This window comes from Orbicella franksi, chromosome 12 (assembly GCF_964199315.1).
Source record: "Orbicella franksi chromosome 12, jaOrbFran1.1, whole genome shotgun sequence".
NCBI classification, from domain to species: Eukaryota; Metazoa; Cnidaria; class Anthozoa; order Scleractinia; family Merulinidae; genus Orbicella; species Orbicella franksi.
Window position 1 is genome coordinate 14,843,514 of NC_138156.1, and position 27,103 is coordinate 14,870,616.

At 38.3% G+C, this 27,103-nt stretch overlaps 1 protein-coding gene and 2 pseudogenes across 6 annotated transcripts in view; 2 read left to right on the forward strand and 1 right to left on the reverse strand.

Moving 5' to 3' along the window:
• The window catches only part of LOC145462394 (uncharacterized), a 238,699-nt gene that overhangs the window by 181,673 nt on the left and 29,923 nt on the right, over positions 1-27,103 (reverse strand). For 5 of the 6 annotated variants that reach the window (XM_081445910.1, XM_081445909.1, XM_081445908.1 and 2 more), the window contains 4 exons: positions 17,221-17,296; positions 16,985-17,085; positions 2,496-2,688; positions 1,238-1,369 (listed from right to left, as the gene is read on the reverse strand). In XM_081445910.1, the coding sequence (XP_081302036.1) occupies positions 1,238-1,369; positions 2,496-2,688; positions 16,985-17,085; positions 17,221-17,296 (502 nt within the window). Of the gene's footprint in view, positions 1-1,237; positions 1,370-2,495; positions 2,689-16,984; positions 17,086-17,220; positions 17,297-20,547; positions 20,637-27,103 lie in introns of all 6 variants that reach the window. The other variant, XM_081445911.1, reaches the window with a different exon arrangement.
• Positions 9,881-11,284, forward strand: LOC145462433 (uncharacterized; annotated as a pseudogene).
• On the forward strand, positions 11,380-13,205 carry LOC145462456 (uncharacterized; annotated as a pseudogene).

The following is a 27,103-nucleotide window of genomic DNA, read 5'->3' on the forward strand; positions in this document are numbered from 1 at the left end:
TACACACGTAGGGTCAAGGAAGCTATTCACATAAGACTTCACCCTAATAACATCAACAGGGATAGTGGAATTGAAATTCCTGAAGCATGGATACCCACGATCAAGAAACACAACAACAGGAGAACGGTACAACAGCGGACCGCTGAGGGAACAGCTACTCGCCGGAACAATGGAACAATAGGAGGATCAAAATGCACCAATCACAGCTGTGCAATCAGTCGACCTTATCGCCTGAAGAAGACTAGCAGTAAGCAGTCGAAACGTCGCAATCTACATCTCAAGTGACTACATCATGAGACAAACAATAATACACCTTATTATTGCATCTACCATGATGAATAACAACCTTTTCCTCGATATAAATTGTCTGTTCAGAAACCACTTTACCGCAGTTCAGAAATTCTTTTTTCCTCTGTTTCTTTTTTTTCTGTTTCTAACTTTTTACAATGGTATTTTTATGGGTGTGAAGAATGTGGCATTGCGTAAATGTTTTACCACAAGCTTCACAAAAATAATCCTTTGAAGACCAAATGCTTGGTGATTTTTTTTGTCACTCCATCAATAGTAATAAATCTTCCTTCTTTTTTTGTGCAAAAAGGTCATTTAGCAAGTTCATTCATTTTTGTTTACTTGTATAGTGTGTTTCTTTAAATAAAAATTTTGAGTGTCACTCACGTTACAGCAAATAAGAAGTTAATGAATAATGAGCTCACCAGTATTCATTAACTACATCACCTACTACTTTTCCCAATCGATACTAAGGAGAAAATGGAGAAATAAAATCGAGGAAATCCATGCTAATTAAATCAGATATCCAAACACCGTCACGGTAATGATTTCCTTTGTTTAAATTTGATGAATTATTAATGAGTTTGAGAGGAATGGATGAGAAACTGAACAGAATTCCAACTTCAAGCAGAAACAAAACTTAAAACTTACTGATATATGGCTATGATGTGAGTATATCACACATATACCATTCATCATGAATCTCGAGTAGAATACAAAATGCATCTATTCTACATGCAGTATATTACACAGCATGTCAGTCAATGAAAATCAGCTTACAAAACATACCATGATAGTCATATTAAACTTTATGGACAGAAGTATTCTAAGCAAAGATTTAAAATCAGCCTCATTATTTTACCTGAAGTATCTGCTACACAAATGTCCATTGGGCTACTGTCACACAATACTAACATCTGTGTTAAGGAGACTACCGGTATTATTTTACCTTCCAAATATGATTCATTCCCCTCATTACTGATGTCAGGTTCATCTTCATCGTGGACAGGAGATCTAATTTGTTGCTGTTTTGCATTTCTTATCTGTGAAGTTTTCCTGTTTGTTTTACTCTTCTCATTTCCTAAATAAAAAAGCCCAAACAAATAAATTATTTCTAATTACAGTGAAAACTGTATAAATTTAGATTCCATATTAAGCAGTCACACCCCTTCCAAAAATCCAAAACTTTCCACCCCATATTTTAAGTAAAACAAACTGACATTAAAGTGCCTATGTCCTTCTTTTTGTTATATTACAACAGAGATGTTGATTTTTGTTATTATTGTTATTATTATTATTATTATTATTATTATCATTATCACTACATCACTATCACTATCATGATCATGATCATAATTATTAGTATTATTATTATATAAATACATTTTTTAAAAAGTTTGATTGATCGATTGATTTTTTTTATTAACTACTCCAATTGTAATGGACTTCTTTTCTGAACAGCACAAAAACTACTTAACTATGCAACATAATCAGTTCGGGAAAGGGAATGATAGCCTTGACATTTTGGGGGGTGGGTAGTATATATAGATTAGTGCAATTTATATCACCTAGAGTGAGGGTCACTCAACTGCTGTACAACCAACTGAATCTCCTTTATTGCTTGAATCAAGGTTCTTATAATTATAGACAATGGTAGCTAACGTATATATGTGATACAAAATACAAAGGGTAAGTACAGTTTCCTAATTATGACATGCAACTACAATTTTACAGATATGGGCTAATACTTATGCAAATTCTGAGGACCTAGGTGCTAATCTGAGCAGAATCCTGCACTTATCCTGTTGCTGGGAGAAACTAGTGTTCATACATGTTTTCAAATGGAAACCACAAACTATATTTTAAATTCCATGCAACACATAGTAGGAATATTTTCAAGGATACTTTAACAACAAAGGCTTATACAAAGATCATATTTCCAGTTGTAATTATGCAATCAAAGCTATTTTAAAATTGGTTTGTCACACTTTGTCATGCTATGCTTAACTTCACAACAGTTTCAGCACAATTTTGCTGCCAAATCACAAAAAAATGTCAATCCACTGTCTGAAACTAAGTTACCACAAAAAGGGTAACAATTGGGTAATCATTCACTAACCGCAAAGGGTAATTTGAAGCAAGTAGACTTTTGGGCATTTAATTGACCTCACTAAGGAGAGAGAAGATAGTATCAGATTAGCACTTACCTCTGGATTTTGTTGCTTTCACTTTTGCCCTCTGCCATGGTTTTGATTTTTGTGTTGCACACTTGTCATTAACAGCATATTTCAAAATAGATCCAGTGTCTTGCTCACATTCCTTTTTTCCTACTCCTTTTTTCTTGAGGCCAAATCCTTGATTACTGTTCATCTGATCTCGCTGTTTTTGGCTGCACTCATCCTTTGAACATAAAACATGAAGAAACTTTTGTTGTCATCAGATTATCATTAATCATATATTGTGTAGTTCCAGAAAATATCTATACCCCCACCATGGGGGGAATTTCAGTAAGCTCCTCCCCTCTTCCCTCTAGAATTTCCATGAGTGTTATGTAAACCCCCACAACCTCTGAAAAAAGGTTTTGGCAAGAAAGTGTGTTAAAAGTTAATGTAAACACTCCAAACACTTTGCTACTGAGCTACACTGAGCTAATTGTATGCTATCACTGGTCACAAACCAATTACAATCATTGTTAAATCAACAAACATTTGCATACAACGTATTTACAGGAAGAGTTTTTGGCCTGCATATGCCCAACTAGGTATGCTAGGTGCCGTATTTGCAGTGGTGCCTGTAGTTGCACTAACTGCAACAGTAACTGAGCAAACAAAATGTCATACATATCATTGCTGTTATTATGTTATACATGTTACACAAAGTTCCCTTGGAATAGTCAGGATCCAGAAATCATTGCAGTGAACCCCAATAGGCAGAACATTTTCTACACATGTTCAACATGACCACACACTGGTGATGACAAAATCAAAGTACTGCTTCTTCTGTACTTAGCAAAACTACAAGTGATGAGAGAGAGGATGCCCCAGTCTACAGTGATTAACTCCAATTTACACACTCTTATCGTGGACATTGTATATTGACAATACAATTAGAAAATGTGAACTCAAAACAGTATCCCTAGGTTGATGATTTTCTTAACTTGGCCTGTCTACTTGAAAATGTATTACTACTACAGAAGGGAGAAATTATAGGTTGACCACTTGTTCTTGAAAAGTGAAAATTTCTTTGCTTAGCCTCTATTTTGTAAGTGATGAACACATTGTATATTTTCTAATCCACTGTAAACTTTTAAACTTTATCCATAAGACTCTTAGTGTTTACATTTCCTCAGTTACTAATTTTTTAAGTACCCATGAACTGAAAATATCAAGTCATTTATTTAGTAAAACTCAAATTGCTCCAAATCTTTTACATGAGACTTGAAGAAACGGATATATTTTTCTACCCTCAATGTTGGTAAAAAGGTCTCCTCATTATTAGGGGTTGATTGCAAGTCTCTCAGTGATCAGTTGTCAGGTGGTAAACACAAACAGAATATCTTAATGTCTGTTTTCAGTTGCACATATATCAGAGCTGAGAATTGAATGTGTATAGTTTTATGCAGGGACAGAATGTTTTGAAATTGATGCCTTGCTGAGACCTGGTCTTTAAAACCCTAATTTCACCTAAATCATTTAATTATACCTGACTGCAAAAGGTACACTTCCTAACTTTTTGCATCAGTACAAAGCTGAAACATTATCCACTCATCATCATTATCATCAGTTCCACTTCCTCGTTTGGAGATTGGGGCCAGCAATGTAAAATGACTTATTGGCCTTCCCATGGTTCCTTCCATCGATGGCAAAGCAAAAAAATATGCTAACAATTATTCGCCAGGAAACAAAACCATTTACTTACAGTTTTCCTTTAAGTACAATACAGTAATATATTTTAGACATATTTTCTGAAACACCAACCCTGAGCCTGCGTTTATAAAAGGTTCCAACTTTTTAAAATTGTGGAAGGCGCTGTAGTACAGTCGTGTTATTTTTGGAAGCAATAGGTCTAAGCTGTGGGAGATTTTTGTTGTGATGTTGATCTCCTTCAAGCTACCTAATGGAAAAAAACACCAACCACTTTTGACACTTCCGCGGTTCACTCTTCGTCGAGTGCTGACTCGACGAAGGTGATTCTCCAGCCTGTTGCGAGCCACAAACTCTTTTCACACAAGACCCTACGATTGACAATTCCTCTGAAGAAAGTGATGCCAGCAACAATGAACGGAATTCTTTAATATTCTTCACCTTTCTGTACATGGTTTACACAGTTTCGTAGGTAATCCATCACCAAACTTTATAATTTCTTACCCAGTTAAAAATTCAAGCAGTTTTAAAATTTCCAGCTCTTTGCTACTTTCCTTGCTGAAAATATCAACTGGAGTTTCTAAAAAAAACGTTTTTTTGCAACAGCAATGAGTGTTGAGCTGTGAGTTAAACAACATTTCCCAAATCCTCCATTTTAAACACTGCTCAACACCGCTGGTCACAGCTCTTTCATATTTTCGTGCCAGCAATCAGCTCAAACATTCTGACTTCCATTCAAGATTTCTTTGTTTTCAAACACCCAATCAAAAAACTTCGAATTCACTTGAAAATCCTATGTCCCCAGAGCCCTTTGATTCTCGTGCCACGGCCCTGGTGGCTAAGAGGAGCAAAAAGGGCTATGGGGACGAGAATGTCTTCGGCTTTAAAAAATATACACTTGTATGGGCTATGAATGGTCACAAGGGCTTATCATCACTCCAACTTTGTGAGTTCATGAATTTCTTTTGTTTTTGGGTGCAGGTTATCTGCCAGTGCGGGTAATCTGTTGAAATTTTTTTCTCGTTATTGCAAAAAATGACCCATGCGGGTAATCTACCGAGCGGGTAAACAGCCAGAAATTACTTATTATAGGTCAAGTCGTGTGGCGCATGCTAAAATATACGTCTCACCCGTTAATGGAAATTTGACAACGAATGGTCAAATATTTGCATTTTATACGTACTTTGAAAAGCTCTCGCATCGCTCACAATCATTTGCCCAAAGAATCTGTAGACCATCCTTCTGCAATTCAACCACGAGAAGCTTAATCCATTTGAGGGTTTCGCACACGGTGAAAATTAACTATATTCACGAAGTACTTTTAAGTGGATGAAATACATGTCTTCAAAACTTAATTATTTTGCACCCAAAAAGACAACGCAACATTCCCTAAAATCAACCCAGTACACATTTAAACATTGCACAAAAACATTTGAGTGTTTTAAAGACGGAAGAATGATGTGGTTTTGCATGCAAGGCTCTCAAACTTGCTCAATAAAATGGTGCATCAAATGATGATTCTAACGGAATTTGGTAATTTGCATATTTCTTTGAAATAAAAGGATATTTTGCCCAAAAAACTATCCAGTAGTTTTCGTCACACCCTAGCCTATCTACCATAAGAATATGAGAGAAATTGAACTTTCGACCCTTGCCACGAAATTAAGAATTTGTCTGATTTTTACAGGCAGACACTCTTAAAGGAGAATATTCTATATCATGTGCATTATATTTAGCCTATTTTGTTATTTAAGTGGAATGCATGGTGGAAAGGTTGAGTGGATGCAGATAAATATGCATGTACACTGATACAACTGACCATTTACTTTATATATTACTAGCTGCAACATTGTCTCTTGGGTTTTTATTGAGGCTTGTGCCACTTGTAGTCCAATAAACACATATTATTGTGCTATGATATTCAAGTGCACAATGTCTTGTTCACAAGTTTCTGGAAATGTGAGTTGTTTATCATTTACACATAAAAATTGGCTTGTCAACGATTTGTGCAAATGGTATGCAAAAATGCTTGATGGTATTAGTTATGTTCAGATCGACCATTTACTCAAAAAACTCCAATTTAACAAAAGTTTAACCTAATCATAATTCCAGACGGTGGTGAAGAAGCAAAACAAAACAAAGATATTAGGTAGTCTGACAGTTCATTAACAGTCTTGATTTCTGGTAGTGGAAATTTTTCAACACAGCATTTCATTGTCTATTAATCCAGGTTGTTGTGGTATTATTTGTACCAATATGTTTTATATTTTAATGAACACCAGACAGTCTTAATGACTATGTCAATATCTAAGGTGAGTTGGTTGAGGCTGTGATGGTGAGCTGCATATACACCAGTTATCTGTTAATGAAGTTGAAAGTGTGCAAGCTTGGTTTTCGAGGGAAAGCTTCTTGTCTGATGAAGTCTCTTTGCCAAGACAATCCACACTACACTCATAGCATTTATCATTAAAGTTCTTGAGTCGTCACTGTCATAATTAATTTTCATTCACTTGACTCTATCATTGTTTATAATAATTACTCATTGTTTTTTAACTTTATAGGTAGCCAGGAATAATCCAGCAGATGTAACATTAACTGCCGCCCCTGAAATTCAATAAATAAAAAGGTTAAGATAAAAATGTAAATAATTTGGAAGATACATGTACCACAAATAAGGCACATCCCTTTTAAGTTGACCCAGGCCTAGCAGGACAGGATTCTTAACAAAGCAAACACACTGCAGATGCCTCTGATCAACTCTATTTCCAACAATCTAAGATAGAGGCATTGAATTGATTATTTACCTGCATATTGATCCCATTTGGGCGACAGTCATGGTTACCAAATGTGACACAGCTTTTAAGATCATCAGTTTGTCTCATGGTTAGATTCATTAAACTTGATGTCGTTTCGCCTAACCAATCCAGGCCTACGCGTGTAACACACGAGCGAAGATAATCAGCAAGGAAGTACAGTTTGCTATTTATGAAATTCAGGAAATCATCTTTTACTGATCTACCGTAGAGTTCCAATAGTAAGCGACCCTTGTTACTTTTGGAATTAGCAGCCTTCGGGGGTCGCTACTTTTGGGGGGTCGTAACTTTTAGGGAACAAAAATCGTTTACAAATAGAGCTGGTGCGAACTTTTTCCGAAATAAAAAATGAACAACATGAAATCAAAAAAAGAACAACATTTTATTTGCATTCCATATGTATAGATTGTGTTTCATAAGAAGAAGGTAACAATGATAAATACAGCCATAATAAAATAAATCAATATCAACACCAATAAACAAATGAGACAAAATTCATCTATCCAGTTTCATGTTTTAACTGCGACATGGGTGGGCTCTGGATGTCTTCCTAAATTGTACTGTCAGTAGTCGGGACGAGTTCTATAAGTTTGTCTCTCAGTTCTTTTCTTAGACTTCTAAGTCCGTTCTTGATGCCCATTTCATAAACGCAAGGAGTCTTGATGCCTCCTCCTTGAACCCATACACCTTCAGGCACACTCCTGCCTTGGCCAGATACATTGCAAGTCATCTTGATTTCCTTTTCCAACAATGGCTTGTACAGGACCTCCACTAGACTATCAGGCATGTGTCCAAACTGTGGTCACATTTTGTTCACTGCCATTTGTGTTTTTCATCTTCACCACTATTGCATTATGTGAATATGCGTTAGAAGGCTTGGGAATGCAGTTGCAGACTTTATTAATTTGCAGATTAGACCAATAGCAATGATCTCCCTTGATACACGAAGTAATTGTGCATAATCGGCAGTAAATAGAAGCCATTGGTCATCAATTTTCACTTGAACAGTACGCTTTCCTGATGCCGATGCGAGGGTCTTGTCTCATTTTCTTGTGTTAAAATATGAATGGATCGAAATCTGTCAATCACAACCCACAGACGTGACTTTTGGAACCCATGAAGTTACCTTCTGTTGATTACATCTCTTTCCCGAGACGTCCGCTAAAATGATTGACATTTGGTCATGTTTTCACGTAGCATGGAGTTCTCGTCTTTCTTAGGTGAAAACATGGAGAACGTTTGCCTATGTGGAAGGGCAACAAAATATCAATGTATACGATGTGAGACAACCGTTTGTGTCTTGTGTGCTCCCGAAATTCAGAATCCTGAAGTTAAGCCAGAATATAAGTCCATGAGTAAGGTTGGAATTTGTAACCAATGCAACAATACCAGCATTGCTGGCTGTCATGTTGAGACCAATGATGAATCAGTGTTAGAGGATATGGAGGCTTCCAATGAAATCAGGCCAGTTCAGTTTGAAATAGAAAATGAGCAAAGTTCAACTGGCGCAGTCTCCAAAGCCCTTAAGACAACAGCGAACAGTAGCAGCAAAGGTACTGATATCAAGGTCCCTGACAAGAGAAAGCAGTGGAGAAGGGAACAAAAGCTTGAGTTCATACATCTCTACAAGAAATACAAGAACAAGGCAAAGGCAACTAGAGAGTTTAAAGCTCGCTATAAGTTCACAGTGAAAGCTAGCACATATAATCCATGGATCAACCAAGAACATGAACTTAGAAATTCAAAGTACAAATCAAAAAAGGCAGGAGCTGTTCGGCATACAGCTTTGGAGAAGAGATTATTTGAGGAATTCCAGGAACTACATGGGAAAGGTGTCAAGGTTAAGGAATGGTGGTTCCGAAGTCGATGCAAACAGTTAATGGTGGAGCTGCGTCTAGGGATGGGATTTAAAATGTCACACCACTGGTTTGATCACTTTAAATCATGCTATGATATCAGCTTGTGGTGCCCAACAAATGCTGCACAGAAACAGTCTGAAACACTGCATATGTCTATTCAACAATTTCGCAGGTACCTCAAAAGAACGGCAGCAGTTAAAGCAACTGAGCTGAAGGGTGTCCAAGAAGGCATTGTAGGTCTCTGGAAATTACATGATATAGCTAATATGAATCAAACACCACTGCAACTCTTCTTCAACACCAAGGGAGCTACTTATACAGAAAAAGACAAAAAGTCAGTATGGACTCGGCCAACAGGTGAAGGCCATGATAAGAGACCATGTAATGTGCAATTGACCATATTTGCCAATGGTGAGCCTCGCATCAAACCCTTGTTGATCTTTAAGGGCACAGGACAAAGAATTCCAGACAGAGAAAAGAGGCAGTATGATCCAAGAGTTGTGGTCAAGTTCCAAGAGTATGCATGGTGCAATGAGAAAATGATGATATTCTGGCTCAGAAATATGTGGAAGAAGGCAAACATGTTTGGTCAACCACACGATAGACTTCTTATCTATGATGGGCATAGAGCTCAAGAGTGCCAAGACAAGACTGCAAGAGTGCCAGACAACATTGGGGCTTGTACTTCCAGGTGCAATGAGCAAGGTTCAACCACTCGATGTTACATGCAACCAGCTAGGATGTAGTGCCACCCACTCAGGCCAGGACCACTCCAAACTCTCCCGCAGCAAAGAGGACCGCCTTAAATCACCTACAGGCTCTAGCAATTCCTCCTGCAGCCACTCCTGAATACCTAGCTCATCTCTCACCCCCCACCCCCATTAATATTCCCAGGCTGGCATCCTATCTCCAGGATCACCCTCATCAACCCTTTGTGCACCACCTCCTCTCTGGCCTTTCTGAAGGTTTTAAAATCGGTCATACTGGCCCCCGGATTCTACAAGAATTCCCCAATTTGCCCTCTGCTAAGGAAAACCCTTCTGTTATCGACAGCAACATGTTAAAAGAAGTCTCACTAGGCCACACTGCTGGGCCCTTTCTTTCCCACCCTTTTCCTAATCTTCAAGTTTACCCGATTGGGGCTATTCCTAAAAAACATTCCTCAGAATGGCGGACAATATTCCACCTCTCCTACCCCAAACACCGCCTCACTACCGTCAATGCCCACATCCCCCCTGAAGACTATTCTCTCCAGTACATTAAAGTAGATGATGCAATCGCCATTCTCCAAGATCTTGGTCAGAACTGCTTTATGTCCAAACTGGATATTAAAGCCGCCTTCCAGAACATCCCGGTCCACCCCTCCAATTGGGAACTGCTAGGGATGAAGTGGCAAAGCCTGTATTTCTTTGATATGGTCCTTCCCTTCGATCTGCGCAGTGCCCCCTTTCTCTTTGACCAGTTCTCCTCAGTCCTCGAGTGGATCATTCAAAACAAGCTCCACATTCCCAAGGTTATTCACATTCTCAATGACTTTTTTATCGCAGCAGCCCCACCCTGGACCCACTGTGCAACAGCTCTCTGCAATGTCCTCCACCTGTTCACTGAGCTAGACATCCCCATTGCCCCTGGCAAAACCTTTCCTTCTTCTACCTCCCTGGAATTCATGGGTATCCTCCTAGACTCCCATACGACGGAGGCCTGCCTTCCACAAGACAAGCTTGCTTGTACCAAACAGGCCCTCCATCAGTGGTCCCTTAAAAAATCAGCAACCCTCCGAGAACTTCAATCCCTAATAGGCACTCTCCAATTCACATGCCGGGTGATTGCCCCAGGTTGCCCCTTCCTCCAACGTATCATCCACCTTACTAAGGGTACCCATCTCCCCCACTGGCACATCAAACTCAATGCCGGTTTCCGTTAGGACATCAAGATGTGGGTTGATTTCCTAGAACACTGGAATGGGGTAAGCATTTTTCTTGATTCCCATGTCTCCAAACCCCCCGACCTTCAACTTTTCACAGATGCCTCTGGGTCCATAGGCTATGGAGGGTTCCTAGACGGGTTATGGTTCCAGGGTCACTGGCTACCAGAACACATCCTTAACAAAGAATGGGGCATCAGTATTGAATGGCAGGAGTTATTCCCCATTTACCTCGCATGTGTCCTGTGGGGCCCCACCTGGTCGGGGAAGCGTATCCTGATGTGGTGTGACAATCAGTCAGTGGTACCCATCATCAACTCCAAACACTCCAAGTCTCTCCGGATAATGGACCTTGTCCACAGCATCACCCTCCTCACCCTCATTAACAACTTCACTATTAGCACTACCCACATCCCTGGGCTGGATAATGCTATTGCTGACTCCCTTTCCTGTTTTCAGATGGATTGTTTCCGGGCCCTGGCTCCCACAGCCTCTCTCACTCCCTGTGTCATCCCTTCATCAGCGATGCTCATCTGACAGCCTCTGTACAGCAATACTTCCATGCCTCTCTCGCCCCCTCCACAAGGCAAACCTACCAGGCAGGTCAAAAACATTTCTTAACCTTTAACCTCATGCATGGATTGGTGGGCCCCTCTAACCCCCTATTGCCAGCATCAGAAATGACTCATTTATTTTGCCTCTCACTTAGCCAAAACCGTTTCATATGATACAGTCAAACTCTATTTGGTTGCTGTTCAAGACCTCCATCGTGAGCGCAACTTCCCCCTTCATATCAACAAAATGCATCATCTTCAAAAAGTCCTGACAGGTATAAAACGCCTAGCCCCCTCAACAAGATGCGATCACTTCCCTATCACTACCCAAATCCTCACCGCAATCCACAACTATCTCCGCCCTGCACTGAGCACTAATTTAGACCATATTATGCTTAGGGCAGCCTTCACCCTAGCATTCTTCGCCTTTTTATGTGCTAGTGAGTTACCTGTAATGGCCCCTTCAACCCTGAGGTTCATCTCACCTCCCAAGATATAACCTTCCACCCCGATTTGCAATCCCCTTCCCTTATGCGGGTTAGGATAAAACAATCCAAAACCGACCCTTTCCGCCAAGGCTGCACCCTCACCATAGCAAAGTCCACTTCACCCATCTGTTCTGTGATGGCGATGAAAGACTACATTCTCCAAGCCCAGCCTCCAGCAAGCTGTCCTTTATTTACGTTCTGTCAATCTTGCTCATGGCTAACCCGCTCAAGCCTCACCAAGGAGCTCTGGTTTATTCTACAGCAATGCCGCTTCCCATCCAACAACTTCTACTCCCACAGCTTCTGCATCAGGGTCACCACATCTGCAGCCACAGCAGGCATCCCTGCATGGCTAATTAAAGTTCTAGGATGGTGGAGCTCAGACTGCTACGAACTATATATCAAAACTCCACAAGCTGCTATTTTAACTGTACCTAAACTGTTAGTAAGCCGCAGAAGCTCTCATTCCTTATCTTTACCTTGTAAGTAATGTTATTTTATGAACATGGCATCTGACCTTTGCTCAAGAGTCCTGCCCCCACTTTATCTTACTGTGGGGGAATTGAGTCCCTCAGTTAAACAAGTTTTGCAATTCGTGGCAGGGAAGTGCACCCATTAGCTGCACTTTACCCCACTGTAAGGCTCTAGCCCACTGGAGACAGGTCCGGAGAGTCCTATTCCAAGGTGGCTACCCCTGGTACCACCTGATCTGTACCCCTCCAAGGAGGGGCTCCCCCTCCTGGTTCCCTCATTCCCCTGGGACTGTGGGATATGGGCCTCACCCCTTGAGGCAGGTCTGGAACTTTTATTCCACGGTGGCTACCCCCAGTACCACCCGATCTGTACTCCCCCAGGAGGGCCCCCTTCCTGGGCCCCTACTCCCCAGTCATCCTTCCGTGCCACCCAAATTTTACCCACAGCCAGTATGTTACTTCCTAAATGTAGTATCGTTAGTGGAAGCTCAGACCAGGCCTCAAAAGAGGATCATTTATGTGGAATTTAAGAAAAGTGTTGACAGACTAGCCATGGAACACTTGTCCACAAATCCAGAGTGCTTTATGATGGGAAAAGTGACTGCTGGTGATCGGCGTGTGCTTTTCACGAAATGGGTGAGTACGGCATGGCAAGAGACCTCGGGCCAGCTGAAAGACAAAGTTACCTGTTCATTTGTGAAATGTGGAATTTCACTACCCATTTCCAGTAGCAGGGACAGTGAAATAATAGCGATGGTTTACCAGACTACTGTATGGGTGAATCAGCCAATATAGAGGAGATTGAGCTCTTCACTGACTAAGAGGAGGAAAGCTAAACTGCTTCGATTGCACTGAATGATGCACCACTGCATTTTAGTCTGTACCCTATACCAGCATCTCAGTGTTACTGTCATTTAATTGGAAGAAACACATTCATGTTAATCCACAAAAACTAAATTATAGAGTTTTCAATTTCAATTTGAAGAAACGTTCCTGTCACTAATACGAAATTATACCAGTTTAGTTCTTACATCGTTACATCAGTTAACTGATGTCAAGGACGAATGGTGGCATAAAGCTTCCCCTTGTTGTAAATTAAAGTGCCTTATCGTGAACAATTTGTGACACTGCACAAACATATTATTGTACATTAAAATTTTGACTACTGATTGACAAATTAAAGGTATATGGTATACAATTTAAAGTGCACCTAACCCCAAAATTTTTTTTCGCTAAAACGAATCTAGACTTTATTCGAAGCATTTGGGCGAAGAAATTTTTGAATTTGGTTGAATCCTCGATTTTCTATGCCCTTTCAAAGTCGCGCTTGAAGGTTTCACGACCGCGTTTTAGGGAGTCTGGGGTGGCGGTACCTGATGACGTCTACCCAGGAACCAAACACAATGGTGCCTCAGTCAACTCTCTGCATTTGCTCGAGAAAATGGAACACAAAACTAATCGTTCCGATGTATTTTGGGACTAAAACGTCCAAGTTTTGTCTCAGAATCATTTCTTTTTCGTCACTGGAGTAAGAGTTAAGTTTCAATTCGGAAGACTCCGAAATAAACTTCGATCGAGCACATTCAACAACTGTGAACTCACTGCTTGGAGCTTTGAGAGCAATTTGCAATATTTCAAGCGACGAAGGGGAAGACTTTTTTGCGGACGAGTTGCTTGTATATTAGGAATGGAAAGCTAGATACGAAGTGGAGGAGCAGGCAAACGAAAAGCAGGAAAGAAAACTCAAGGACTGCTTTGGATGGTAATTTCGTCAACTAAACATAAGATTCCCACGCGTGTTTATAGCCCGTTTACATTTGTCCATAGCGAGAATGTATTTTATCAAGGTGTGATTGTTCTGTTAAATCCAGCTTGTGTTTTACTTTCAGTTGAATGCTTCATGTTTATAAGAGCGACGTACATGTTGCAGTTTTCGAGACTGGATGACCTCCAAAACATTGGCTTCGATCGATTGAAAATCGTATTGTTTGGACCTGTATTTTTGAAGCTGCGGGAGGCAAGGCGGAAGGAAACATTTCATACAATTACCGATTTCACATTGTCACACGTTTTAAGTCGTAACTCCAAATAACCAATGTAAATTGTTCTCAAAGTTTGCAGCGAAATTCGTCGGATAAGCGAAAAGGATGTGTTCCCTAAGCGGTCCGCACATGTTACGCGGTCATATTTTCGACGCTATATCACAGAATCTTTGTCGCACTGCTGATTTCCAAACCTCCGAAAAACTCTGTGAGTCTAACAATTTTGTTATCATGTAATTCTAAAGGATTAATCTTCGACTTTTATCTAAATCGAAAGAGAAATAAGTGTTAGTTAGCGGCATACAGTTGTGATCTATTTACATATCAGTATAACGCTTCTTGATCATGATCGGATCACACAACTTTGTATGTTACAAATACTGCGGGATTGGAAGATATAGGTTGTAGGTAGTATTTCTACAAATTGCTGGTTAGCTTTAAGCAGAAAATTTATGAAAATAGTGTTCGAAAGTCTGCGGAACAAATTCCAGTGAGAGTTCTTCAATGGTTCTCACAGATTCAGTTCGCTTGTTTCGGTTCGACAAAATCAACCATCGTTTACGTCTTTGTTGCACCATTAGCCGATCATCATCAGTTAATTGTACAGTATATCTTTCTTTAAATCTGGAATATTGCTGCAACAGCCGATAGCACCTCTGGAAGGCGTTTCTGCGCACTTTTCGAATGTGTATTGCACCATCCTGAAGGAAATGAGAGGACGTGAGATATCCAACCTTCCTGGGTAGACGTCACAAGAGCCGCTAGACCCATTCTCCTCAAACTCGGTCGTGAAACAAAATGGCGGTGTTTTGGAGCTATTTTCGAGATTTCGTCGGGGCACAGAAAATCGAGGATTTAACGGAATCCAAAAAGTTTTTCACAGAACTATTTCAAATAACAAGGAGATTCATTTTAGCGAAAAAAATTTTTGGGGTTAGGTGCACTTTAAAACACTTGGTCTCACTTCTTTTGGGGGTGGGGTCGCTACTTTCGCGAGGTCGCTACTTTTGGGGGGGGTCACTCCTTTTGGGGGGTCGATACTTTTGGGATTTACTAGTGGCCACAAAAAATTGACGTTAATTTCGGGGGGTTGTTACTATCGGAACATTACGGTAACATTTGACTTAGGGCCATTATTATAAAGCAATAGTATTCATTTGGCGTTTCAGTAGCATTGTAATGGAGCTTTACAGCTAGCTGTTTACAGCAATTGTCAGGCAGCGATCATAAACCCGGCCGAAGTCTGAAACAGGCTTTAGTTTATTCCAGGGTCGCTTCGATTTGATGTGTGGGCTGGAAGTTTTGCTTAAAACAAATTCAAAACAATTAAAGAAAACAAATATTTACTCACCAGAAATCACAAAAGCAGGCCAGGAAGCCAAAATCCACGATAGCTGCCTCGAGCTGAGGAGCTAAATTACACTCATTGAGCCCGTAACAATCGCAATGAAGGAATATTTTGAAAATAATTTGCACTCCTCAAATTCTAAAATTTTTCAGTATTTCCAACCAAATTCACTCTGTTTGTCAACAACCAATACATTATACATCCCATCTGGCGTGTCATGGACAACATCCCTAAAAACAACCAGCGATGACATGTCATTTTCAGATGGCCAGTGGTAACCCCAGCTATATGGAGCGTTTCTTGGCATCAGGCAACACGGGAATGTTGAGATGGCCAACTGGATAAATGGGTTCGTCTTCAAATCCAGCAACCAAAGTCAGGCAGAGGTTCAAGCCCTGGTCAGTGCGCTTTGCTTTCTTTCTTCTCGCACCATCATTTCCAGTCAACATCAGCATAAATTAATCAACATTTAATTTCTGTCTATGCCCATTAAAAAGTCTACACAGATAAAAAGTCCACGCAAGATTCCCATTTGAAGGCCCACATCGCTTAAACTCATTCATTGCACATAAGCACATTAATGAGTCAATTTTGGTAGAGTTTACCTGTCTGATCATTGCTGTATTTAAGAGAATTTCTGTGGAATACACTTAATGAATTTCCTTGCTTTCTGCTATTCAATTTACGTTATAAGAGCCTGATTCCAAGTGGTTTGCAATGACTGAGAGAAATTGTTTTTGCAGTACAACTACACACTTTCCACAAAATTTCACACCGGAAAATCAATTTTGGAGAACTTACCTGGTAAACTAAATGCAACAAATATTCCCAGTCAGTAGTAAGAAAGGAGTCTGTTCTTTTATAACATGCTCTCGTTTCTAGTATCTAAACCGTTGCAAAGTTTTTTTCCCAAAGGGGTTTGTGGATGGCACATAAGGCAATTCAATGACACAGTTGTGAAAACAAAACCACTAGCACTTGCAAATCAAACGATTAAAATAAAATTGTTTAAAAACAAAATAAAATAAAATAGTGTAAAATAGTTTTCACTAGTAGTTGCAAATAAATATGCTATTTGCCGGGCTAGGTCTGTCCATATTGGGAAAAACTGTGCCCTCTATCTTGAGTATGGCCTGAAGCTTCACCTCCAAGCTGGCAAATAACGTAAATTTCTTTCAATGCAATAATAAATCTGTAAGCCCTCAATCCAATACGCTCAGGCCAGGCCTCTTTTTCAAAGTGGGCTAGCGACCCTTTTGTTTCCTCTTTGACACTAAATTAAGTGGAACTTTGCATTAATTATTGAAAGTAAGAAATTGGTACATAACACACCTCTGTACCCTCAGCAAATGTCAGGGAATCTTGAACAATGTCAACAGATTCATCTTCAATCTCATTGTTATCCTCGTCAGTTTTATTTCTTTCAGCTCCACCTTGATCATAACAAGATATATCACTCTCAGAAAACACGTTTGATGAGGAGCTGAAACAAGGTTTTGCTTTTTCAGCTTTCCTCTTTTTATATCCTTTAAGTGGTAAAGGTTTGTGTGATCCAATTCTTCTCTTACCAAATCGGGGCTCTCGCCTCCTTGCTGGTGTCACCATGTGGAATTCAGTAATATTTTCTTTGGGTTTCTGTTTGCTCTGAAAAAAATGGTTAAAAATGCAATTTGAAAAAAAAGTGTCATTTTTGGATACTGATAATTGTAACCAAAACCACATTATCACTTACAACCATGCAGAATGTAGATCTGTTAAGTGACATGCAAAAGTAATGCGAGTGACATTTGTCAAATTACGTTCTTTGTTTCCATGAATTTTTCTTCCAAATTCAAGCAACCCAACATTTGAGTGCTGCACTTTTTAATGTTAACAATAGAGAGATTTAATGGCCTGCATTACAGAATGCCGCCCATTGAAAGGCGTCGCCTGGGAAAAGCGGGGTACCTATGATGCTTCGCGGGTGCAACAACCTGTGAATGAGGTTGCAAAGGCTACCACGGGTTTTGATACAGCTACAGTTGGAGCAATTAGTGTTGAAATGCACTTTCATCTGAAAAGGCCATACTTATACATATCAACAGAACATAGAGTGTTTACACAAAACCATGCCAGTAATCTTTCACAGCAAAATATCAAAGCGCAATGCAATGTACCCCTTGAGAAAATCCAGTCATCTCTTCATTTTATTTGAAAAAAATTAAGTCAGTCATTTTATCTTAAGTTTACAAAGAAATATATTAAAAATCTAAAAAAGCAGCTAAGTTATTCAGAAAAAAATGTACTTTCAATTTAAGTTGATAAACAGGAAGGTGTCATTATTACTTAAGTGGATGAAACTGTCAGGGGAAATTTTCATGGTGCATGCTCGTCTTGGAGCTCATATAGTATTTCATGTTATTTGGTATTGTTTATATCATGCATTTCTTCTTTTGCCTTTGGCTACTTTGCCTGTGTCTTTCTCTTCAATGCCACAGCGAGATAGAAAACGTGTTGCAATGCGATGCTTTTCCTGGGAAATCCTGATCAATTGTCATTGATGCTTGGAGGTGCTGCTGTTCAATTGGGGAAGACGGTTGGGGGGGGGGGAAGGAGGGTTGGAGTGAATTGTAGAAATTTAGGGGAGGGGTCCAGGTGCAGAGATTTCCAATAAGACACTAACATGGTCTAACATCAATCAAATTTGGGAAATAAGTGTTCAGCAAAGTGATCAGGTCATGCCTGAGGAAGAATACTATTTTTATGGTCAAACAAATTCAATAATTGGCGTATCCATGCAAGTGCTGGAGCGTTTTTTACAAAAATTTATATTGCTGCTTTTGTTTTTGAGTTTTGCAATTCTATTTTAACAAAACAAAATACACTGTACAAATCATGAAATGCAAGCTGCAAATGAAAACAAAATAAAATGAATAAGGTATTTTGGGGGTTTGAATTTGGCCTCACTGAAATGTGCTTTCTTTTACAGAGCATGGGACATTAGTATAAACTAAAGGTGATTTTGAGGGAGCATTATCCCATTATATATATATTTGGCCACTTCTTCAGAGAAAATATATTCTCATATATTGGGCAGAGTAGCAACAATTCGTTTGATATTTTAAAATATAAAATTCTAATATGCAAAAAGAATTGCAATGATGTTTTCTTCTTCCCGGCTAGTTTAACTTGAACATTTCGGCTTTTAGGTCGTAACTAATCCCTTCAGAAACTAAAGAAATTCATTCAGTACATTTAAGTATTCATTTATCCATTCAGTACATTTAAGTATTGGACAAAAAAAGCCCAAGAATTTAGACACGTTTATCTTTATTCAAAGGATGAATTTTGACAAATTCTGTTTGTATTACTTTTGCACAATACTGTAGTTCCGTGCCACCATCTGATAAATTTGCATAGAATGTAAACAACTGATAAATGCATGCTGACCAATTAAGATAAATCGAATTACGTTGACTTTCCAGAAGACCTTGTAATGAAGAGAACATTTGATCTTAAATATCAATTCACAAATTAAGAGTAAAAGTAGCGAAAGCAAGAATTTTTTCCCTAGAACATTGAAATGTCATCTGACATCTCTGCTTACCGGTGGCATAAAGTTATATTCGATGAAACACACCGTCTAATTACTTTTATTCTTTTCCGATGAATAGGGAAAAATTTGAGCAGTCAGAGCTAGAACAACGCTCGTGAAAATGACCTACACTGAGGATTACTTGATTGACAGGGCTTAATGCATGCTCTCTGTCTCCTTTTTCGCTCATTTGCATTTTCCTGTGTGATGTTTTTCAATGGGCGCAATTCTGTAACATTTACCAATGACACCTTGTTGAAAGTTTAGTGAAGATTCAATTTACTTTCTAAGGCCTTTTTTTCTTTTAATGAATTATGTGGGGTTTAAATGATTTTAGATTTTAGTTTAGATTTCTGGTGCAATATGTTGTACAATATTGCGCAAAACTAATGCAGATAAATTTCGCCAAAATTTCCCCACATTTTCATGATGCCTGTTGTTTTGAGCTACACAAATTTTCAAGCGATGATTTGCTCCTCTCAAAAATTCACTGCAGTTTTTTGAATGATTAAACTCCCTGTTCTTAAAAATTTGCTGCAATTTTTTTTAACATTCTTCTGTTTATCAATAGTCTAAAAGCTATACGTGAAATACATAAATGACCTTTCTGGAGATTGAGCAGGAAAGAAGCCGTTTATCTGCCAAAATAACATCACAACTAAACAAACTGTTAGCTATGAAACTCAACTGGTTATTTCATAAGGAATGCTCAATTGTTGACTTATCTAAAACCCCAAAACCACAGTTCCGATGGATACAAGCACTTGTTGTTAATCACTGAATACACTTGCCAAAACACCATTTTGACAATGTACAGAACCACACAATTTTTTGCACCAATCCCAGTCTCGGCACAGCCTTGCATTGTTTTCTGCCAAAGTGACCATTCATGTTTATTGCTGTTAGACCAGGAATCATTCGCTATGAATGATGAAAGCTATGAATTACTGGCTATGTGGGAAATCTACTGCACTTCAGGGAAGACCAGCAAAGCTGTCTACAGATGTAAAAGCATTTATAGATCAACAGATATGCAAAAATGATGACATGAAAAGCCACCAGATCGAGAAGAAGCTGGCAAAGTGTGAGACTGCCATGATTTCATCCACCATGTGAAGGTCTCACCATGAGCAAAGCTTAATATTTATATTCATCTAGGGTAAAATCTTGTAATGTTAGCAACAAATCGTGGTTGTACTACTGTAATGAAGCTCTTCCAAAATTGTTTATCCCTGTTTATGTTTTAGAGTCCCAACAGAATACTACAAAGGCAATGAAAACAGTGCTAAGTAACTGTGAATTGATTGAAGATACCCAGTACCTTAACAAACAACCACAAGGGGACTGGGATGGAATAAACAACTGCTGAATGGTTTTATGAGCATTCTGCTTTGACAACATTCTGGTTTTCTATAAAAGTAGAGAAGACAAAAACCTTAATGTTCAAAGAAGGCTTTGATAACCCTTGTCTATGAAGTTAAGGCTGTATTGGCGTATGATATATATTGCTGTCATTTTGCAAAAGCACAGGAATCATCGATTGAAATGCGTGGCTACAGAAAGGTGTGTTTCAATTGAAAGTTCCTCCTAAGTTTGTTCCAACGAATTATCACTCAATATGCCATAAAATTCCATTCAAACTTTCTTCAAAATATGTGGGAACAAAGATGAATTTTCACACATTTTGCTTGCATTACTTTTGCACAATACTGTAGCATTATTACAATGTTAACACAAAGCCACACATCACAATAATGTAAACAACACTGGAAATATGTCTCAACATTTTTAATTTTGCTTGATGAAAACAGGCCATGTTTGGTTAACCAGTTGCTTAGTATTGTGGGCACTGCTGGAGCCATAACAAGATAAAAGCGCCACTTTCTACAGTGAGTGAAGAATGATCATCGCTGTTAATTTTCCAATTTAAGCAATTGGAAAGAAGAAGCCCTAAAAAATCAGGCCTTCAACGGGATTCGAACCCGTGACCTCCACGATACCGGTGCAATGCTCTACCAACTGAGCTATGAAGCCACACATTGGGAGCGAGGTTTTTCAGGCTTCTTCTTTCCATTGCTTAAATTGGAAAATTAACTGCAATGATCATTCTTCACTCTCATCTACAACCGTAGTTCATATATGAATTATTTCATATAAACTTCACACTTTCTACAGCATTAGGCACAATATTCCTCAGAGAATAAATTAGAGCTTAGCTGCAGACATTTACCTTGCTGGCCCGCATTCTGGAGGTGTTTTTCATTCATAACAGCCTTTTTTCAGGATATAATTCATGGAACATATATAACTGCTTTTATTTACTGCCATTTGCTTGCAGTAAGTATTTATATACCGTGCTTTCTTGCATTTAGCATTTATATACTGTTTTTGCTTGCCGTTAGCATTTATTTACTGCTGTTTGCTTGTGGTTAGCATTTGTTTACTGCTGTGTGCTTGCAGTTAGCATTTAAGGGGTGCAGGGGAGGGCGACTAAAGGTGTCCTACCATGAATTAATATTGCGCCTTTTTTACAGTTGCAAAGTGTTCCGTGATTGGCATTAGCTTTTTGTTTGATTATAAAAATACAAGTTGAAACCCTAAACTTGTGTTTGGCATTTTAAATCAAGCCAGCTGTTTACATGTTTTGCAAAAGTATTTGCATCTATTGAAACTGGGAACTGAACTGGGAAAATACATATAGCTAGTGACCAAAAGGCATATCATTGACCGTTAATGCTTGAGTGTATATTTTTTCGGTGGTTACCTTGGGAGGCAGAAGAATAATATCTTTCCACCCAACAAAGAGACAATTGCAGGAGTGAAATCAACAGGCTTCTTCCAAGAAGTTGTGCTTTATATCACTCAGTTCAAAATTTTCCGTTCACAATACTAGTTTCATAATCAATGTTAGGTTTATGGCAAGATAGAAGCAAAGCAAAGAAAGCAAAATGCGTGTATGGATGTCCCAGAGTCCCAGATACATGTAATTTTACACTAATGTGTGCATGTTGGAAACAACTTGACCAAAAAATTATTAACTAATTTTTTTGGTTTTGGCATCTTGTTCATCAATTTTTGTGTGGCAAAAGAAATAGAAACAACACATATTTTAGCATCTACAGAGCAATACCTTAGAAATTTACACCAATAAAGAAAGGTTCTGTGACAAACAGGTGTCATTCATATGTCAAGTTGTTGGTTTTGAGCATTATACAAATGTAACGGATCAAGACCATGTTATTGATTTTTGTTTTTTAACTAAGTCATTGGTGTTTCTAAAGTTGCAATTCAATTTATATTTTTAAAAAAGGCATATTCACAAGAGTCTGATATTTGTAGTAACTGTTGGCATTGTGCATTTCACAACTGCTTGTTCTACAATATTTCAGAACTGTGAATTGTGAAGTATTCAATGAAGGAAAACAATTAGCAAAATATAATTTGAAATTTTATGAAAGCTAAAATGAAAATTTGCTACATTCCTGTAAACTTTGCTCAAAAATCTGCAGCAGGTAGAATGACTATTCATTGGCTATCTGAAAATTCAAATGATAAAGTGCCTATGATGCAAAAAATAATTGCTGCTTATTTAAAAGGCTTTTCAAAATAAAGGATGGCATTTTCCTTTTTGGAATATCTTCTTTTGTTTTAGAGATATTTATGTTTTTGCATCATGCAAATGAGGAAAGTAATGATGTCATAAATCGTTCCACTAAAACACTAAAATACTGAATCAAGAATATCTCTAGACATATTAGAGTGGTGTTCTTCAAACTTGGCACCAGAAATGTACATCACAAAAGAAACAAAATGACACCCGTTGTGCTAGATGCAGATGCAATACAGAGCATCAGCAGTTGACAAAACGAAAATTGAGCCAGCAATGATTTTTTTGCAAAAAAAAAGAAGCAAATCTTTCTCCATTTTCTAAAACTTCACAATGGATGGGAAGTGGTCAAAATGCAGGGAGCTCATAAGAAAATTTAAGAAATTTTTTTTTTCTGGTAGAAACAAACTACTGCACTTATTTAGTGGACAAGTTTTCTTATTGTTTTGGTCATCGTACAATTTTTTAGCGTTCTCCAACGACTGGACAACTTTGAAAATGGATCCCTTATACTAAGTTGTGTCAAAAATCCAAGGGTCTTATAAAAAGGTTATAGCACTTCCTCATTTACCATTATATTTCATCTACTAAAATTTTTCAGTGTTTATAATGCCAAGTTTGTGTCTGTCCCTGCCCGACCACAAGGAGTTTCACTGTCTTCACTATCCTCTTAATTATGGCTTAAATAATTTTAGGGTCAAATTATCAAACTGAAACAGATTATTTGTATACCAGAGACAGATAAATCATCCCAGACAGAAAAATCATCACTTAACATAAATTTGCCTTCAGAAAACTCATCTCTCGTACAGACTGTTCCAATAATCAAACAACAAAACAAACTTCCACATTTAAGGAGAACATATTGTGTTAAAAAGATATTATAATCAGAATTCAGGAAATTGCTTCAGTTTACATCAATAGATGTTACATTTTCCTTTAATGCTATATTTGTGACCCCTCATGTAAAAACATAAACTAACAAATATCTGTTTAATGGTCAAAATGGATGGCTAATGACCAAATGGCAAATGGATGTTCAAGCTGTTTTAAAATGGTTCAGGGTTCTCCCAAAAATTTGAAGTAGAGGGAGAATAACTTTGAGTAGACAGCGGACAATGCCAATAAAAAGACATGGAGTGGTTTTATAAGAACCACGTGGAGGAGGGGGGACCGACCGCTACCTTTTATTGGGGGGTCCGGGAGCCTCCCCAGGAAAAATTTGAAATTGGGGTTCTAAAAAGTGCATTTCAGTGTATTTTAAGCAATCATGGTTTTAAGTTCTTTTGTTAAAGAAAAGCAATTTCACTGAGAAAAACATACATGTAATGTATTGTTAGTTGAACAGTTTAATCGTCGTCATCCATATCAAATTCGAAAAAAATATGAAAAATGTCAAAAACATTCTCATTCTGTGGTCAATCAAGCCTGTAAAAACATAAGAAACCCAAACGAGAAAAGAGTTTGCTGGCATTGAAGGTACTAGATTGAGGTTTGACGTTTATTTTGTTCAAAGACATGTTTTGAGTGGCTTTAACACAGTGCTAGGGGTGGAATTCATTGAACATGATGAAGCTTGTGATTGGTTACCGTTGCAAGCGTGGGCTATCATGGACTTTTTTAACCTTTGCGGTAGTTTGGGTTTTTTGTTCATGATTTCAAAAGTGATAAAATTAATACAATTAAACTTAAACTTTACATATTTTGCAAATGTTTCGCTTCATAATGAAGCCTTGAAATAGTGCATGTATTTATTCCTACTTCCTTTCTCGATAAGCTCGCCAGTTTTATATCTCAATTTCAATATTTACACAAACATCTTACAGCTGCCGAGTTTAAAAATTGTGTAAGATCTTGCAAAGTTTGTTTCTACTGTTGAAAGATATCTTCTTTTGTTAATTTTTTTTCAAATACATTACAGTTATTTGTTCTCGAAAATCCTCCATGTGCGAGCCAAGCACTGGGTTGCATGTCATTGTGTTTAAAGAACTAACTAAATTATGCATACATTCACTGGAGATAAAATAACTAATTTTAATTATATTTTTGAAAGAAGACATTTTGTGTCCTTTGTTTGTGCCATCTCTATTTTCTTTTCAATTTGTCCCACGTACTGAACAGCGATTGCTGGGTTTTTCGCATCATTTTCAGAGGAAAAAATGAGCTTTAACCTGATCCCAGCCGTCAAATATTTCAATGCTGCTGTCACGGCTCTGTGCCCATGTCACGTTTTTGGCAGCAATTCTCACGGCCCAGATGATTTCAGATTTCTTTGATCTTACAGTTGTAAGAGTTGTATTTTCTAATCACTACGTATTTGTTGAAAAAATTAGACTTAATGCTTAATTTTATTGACAGATAGGCTCACATTGTTGCAAATAAATTTTTTTCATAATTTATTTACTATAAGTAGCCGGTGGGCCAAGGATGACTAGACAGCGAATTTCGCCAGTTGCCGGAGCTTACGAAGAACTCTGTGGTTTCAGTTATCGTTTGAATGGCCAAGCAAAAATTTCTAACAGATGCTGTAAACATTTGAATGGCACAGGAGAAATGTCAAATGGATGATGTCAGCTGTTCAAACAGCTAAAGAAACTTTTGAATAGATGATTGAAGCTGTTCAAATGGCTTCAGAAAAATTTCGAGCACATGATGCTGGCCGTTTGAATGGCTTACGAAAAATTTCCTACTCAATGGTAAAAATTGCCTGTCTCAATGATGCTTCCTCAGAAATTTTTGAACTGGAAGCAACCCCAGGAAAAGGTCAATCACTGCAGCAAAAAGATAAGAAAAGGAGAAAAAGGAAAGGCGGAAAGAAAGGCATGCTGTCATGTTGCAAATGCCTTTTTGAGTACATTGGAGCTAATTTGGCTCATATCCAGGCTGAAAATCTCCAGAATGTCCAAAAAATGCATTTTTGGCAAAAAGCCCAAGCAAAAATGTTGTAGAACGTGATGCTAGTGGAAAGAAAGGCATGCTGTCATGAGTCAAGAGTTTATCAAAATAACAGATAAGGCTTTCTGTTAGTTTATAATTATTTTCATCCATTTTGTAACAGTAACTTTTATTGGTTGGTTGTGAATCAGATACTGGGTTCTTGATCAATGTTACGTTTATGGCTAGATGGAAACAAACCTGCCTGCAAAATGCAAGTATGGATGTCCCCGAATCCCAGAGTGCCTAAGTGGGAAACAACTTGACAAATGAGGGAAATGCTTTTTTTTTGGCATCTTGTTCAACAATTTGTGTAGCAAAAGTGAACGAAACAACAAACAGCTTGACATCTCCAGAGCAATACCTTTGATGACTCCTTTGAGATATTCACCAACAAAGAAAGGTTTCATGACAAAAGTGTGACCTTTCTACAGTGTAGTACATTATAATTAACCATCTCCATTAATTATCGCTGACGTGAAAATTTTTAATGTCTTACAGGCACAATAACCAAGAAAGAGCCAGTCTTTGACTTTTGCTTTATTTGTATGTTTATTGAAAGATCCTTACAGTTCAATGACTCCTTTGATATGCAAAACCTGCACTTTATTTAACTGCAAGTGCTGCTTTGTTATTTTGAAAAGGCAGATTGTACGCTATTATTAATTCACTCTTTGACCTCTTCATCAAGAAACTGTGAAGGACTCCTGGAGCATGTCTTTTTCTCTCTGCCATTTTAAGGTTACAGTATACCTTCTGGTCGGCAATTTTCTTCAAATTTGGATTTTTGGGTCAAAATAGTGGTCGAAGAATAATCTCTAATTTCTGGAAAAAAATTTTGAAGGCTGAATATTGGCGGAGAAATGGTGGTTTTACGTTTTCACCGGAAGTAAAAGTTTACCTCTTGATTGACAGCCCTATGGCGCGTATGCAATCAACCGAGACGAATTGACTACTCAGTTGATCAGCATTGTTGTTCTGACTACCCAGCATTTTTGGTATTAGGCGTGTCTCTATTAAGTTATAAGTAAACATAGACCACGTTTAAACCATGGACCGGTTCGAAAAAGCAAAAACAGCGAAGAACGAATGAAAATACATCAATGAGTGAAGAAGCGAAAGTTTGCCACACAGATGAAGCTATAGTTATCATATAAGGCGGGCAAATATTCGTGGTAAGAGAAAAGAAAGGTTCTGTAAAAATTTCGGAACTTGACAGCAATAACAGGGATGCTGACAGAGACTCTTCTGATGAGTCCAATATCGACGAATCGTTGGACTCATTGAGACCATTTGAAATATTATCCATGCACAGTTGCCCACACACAGTTGCTCT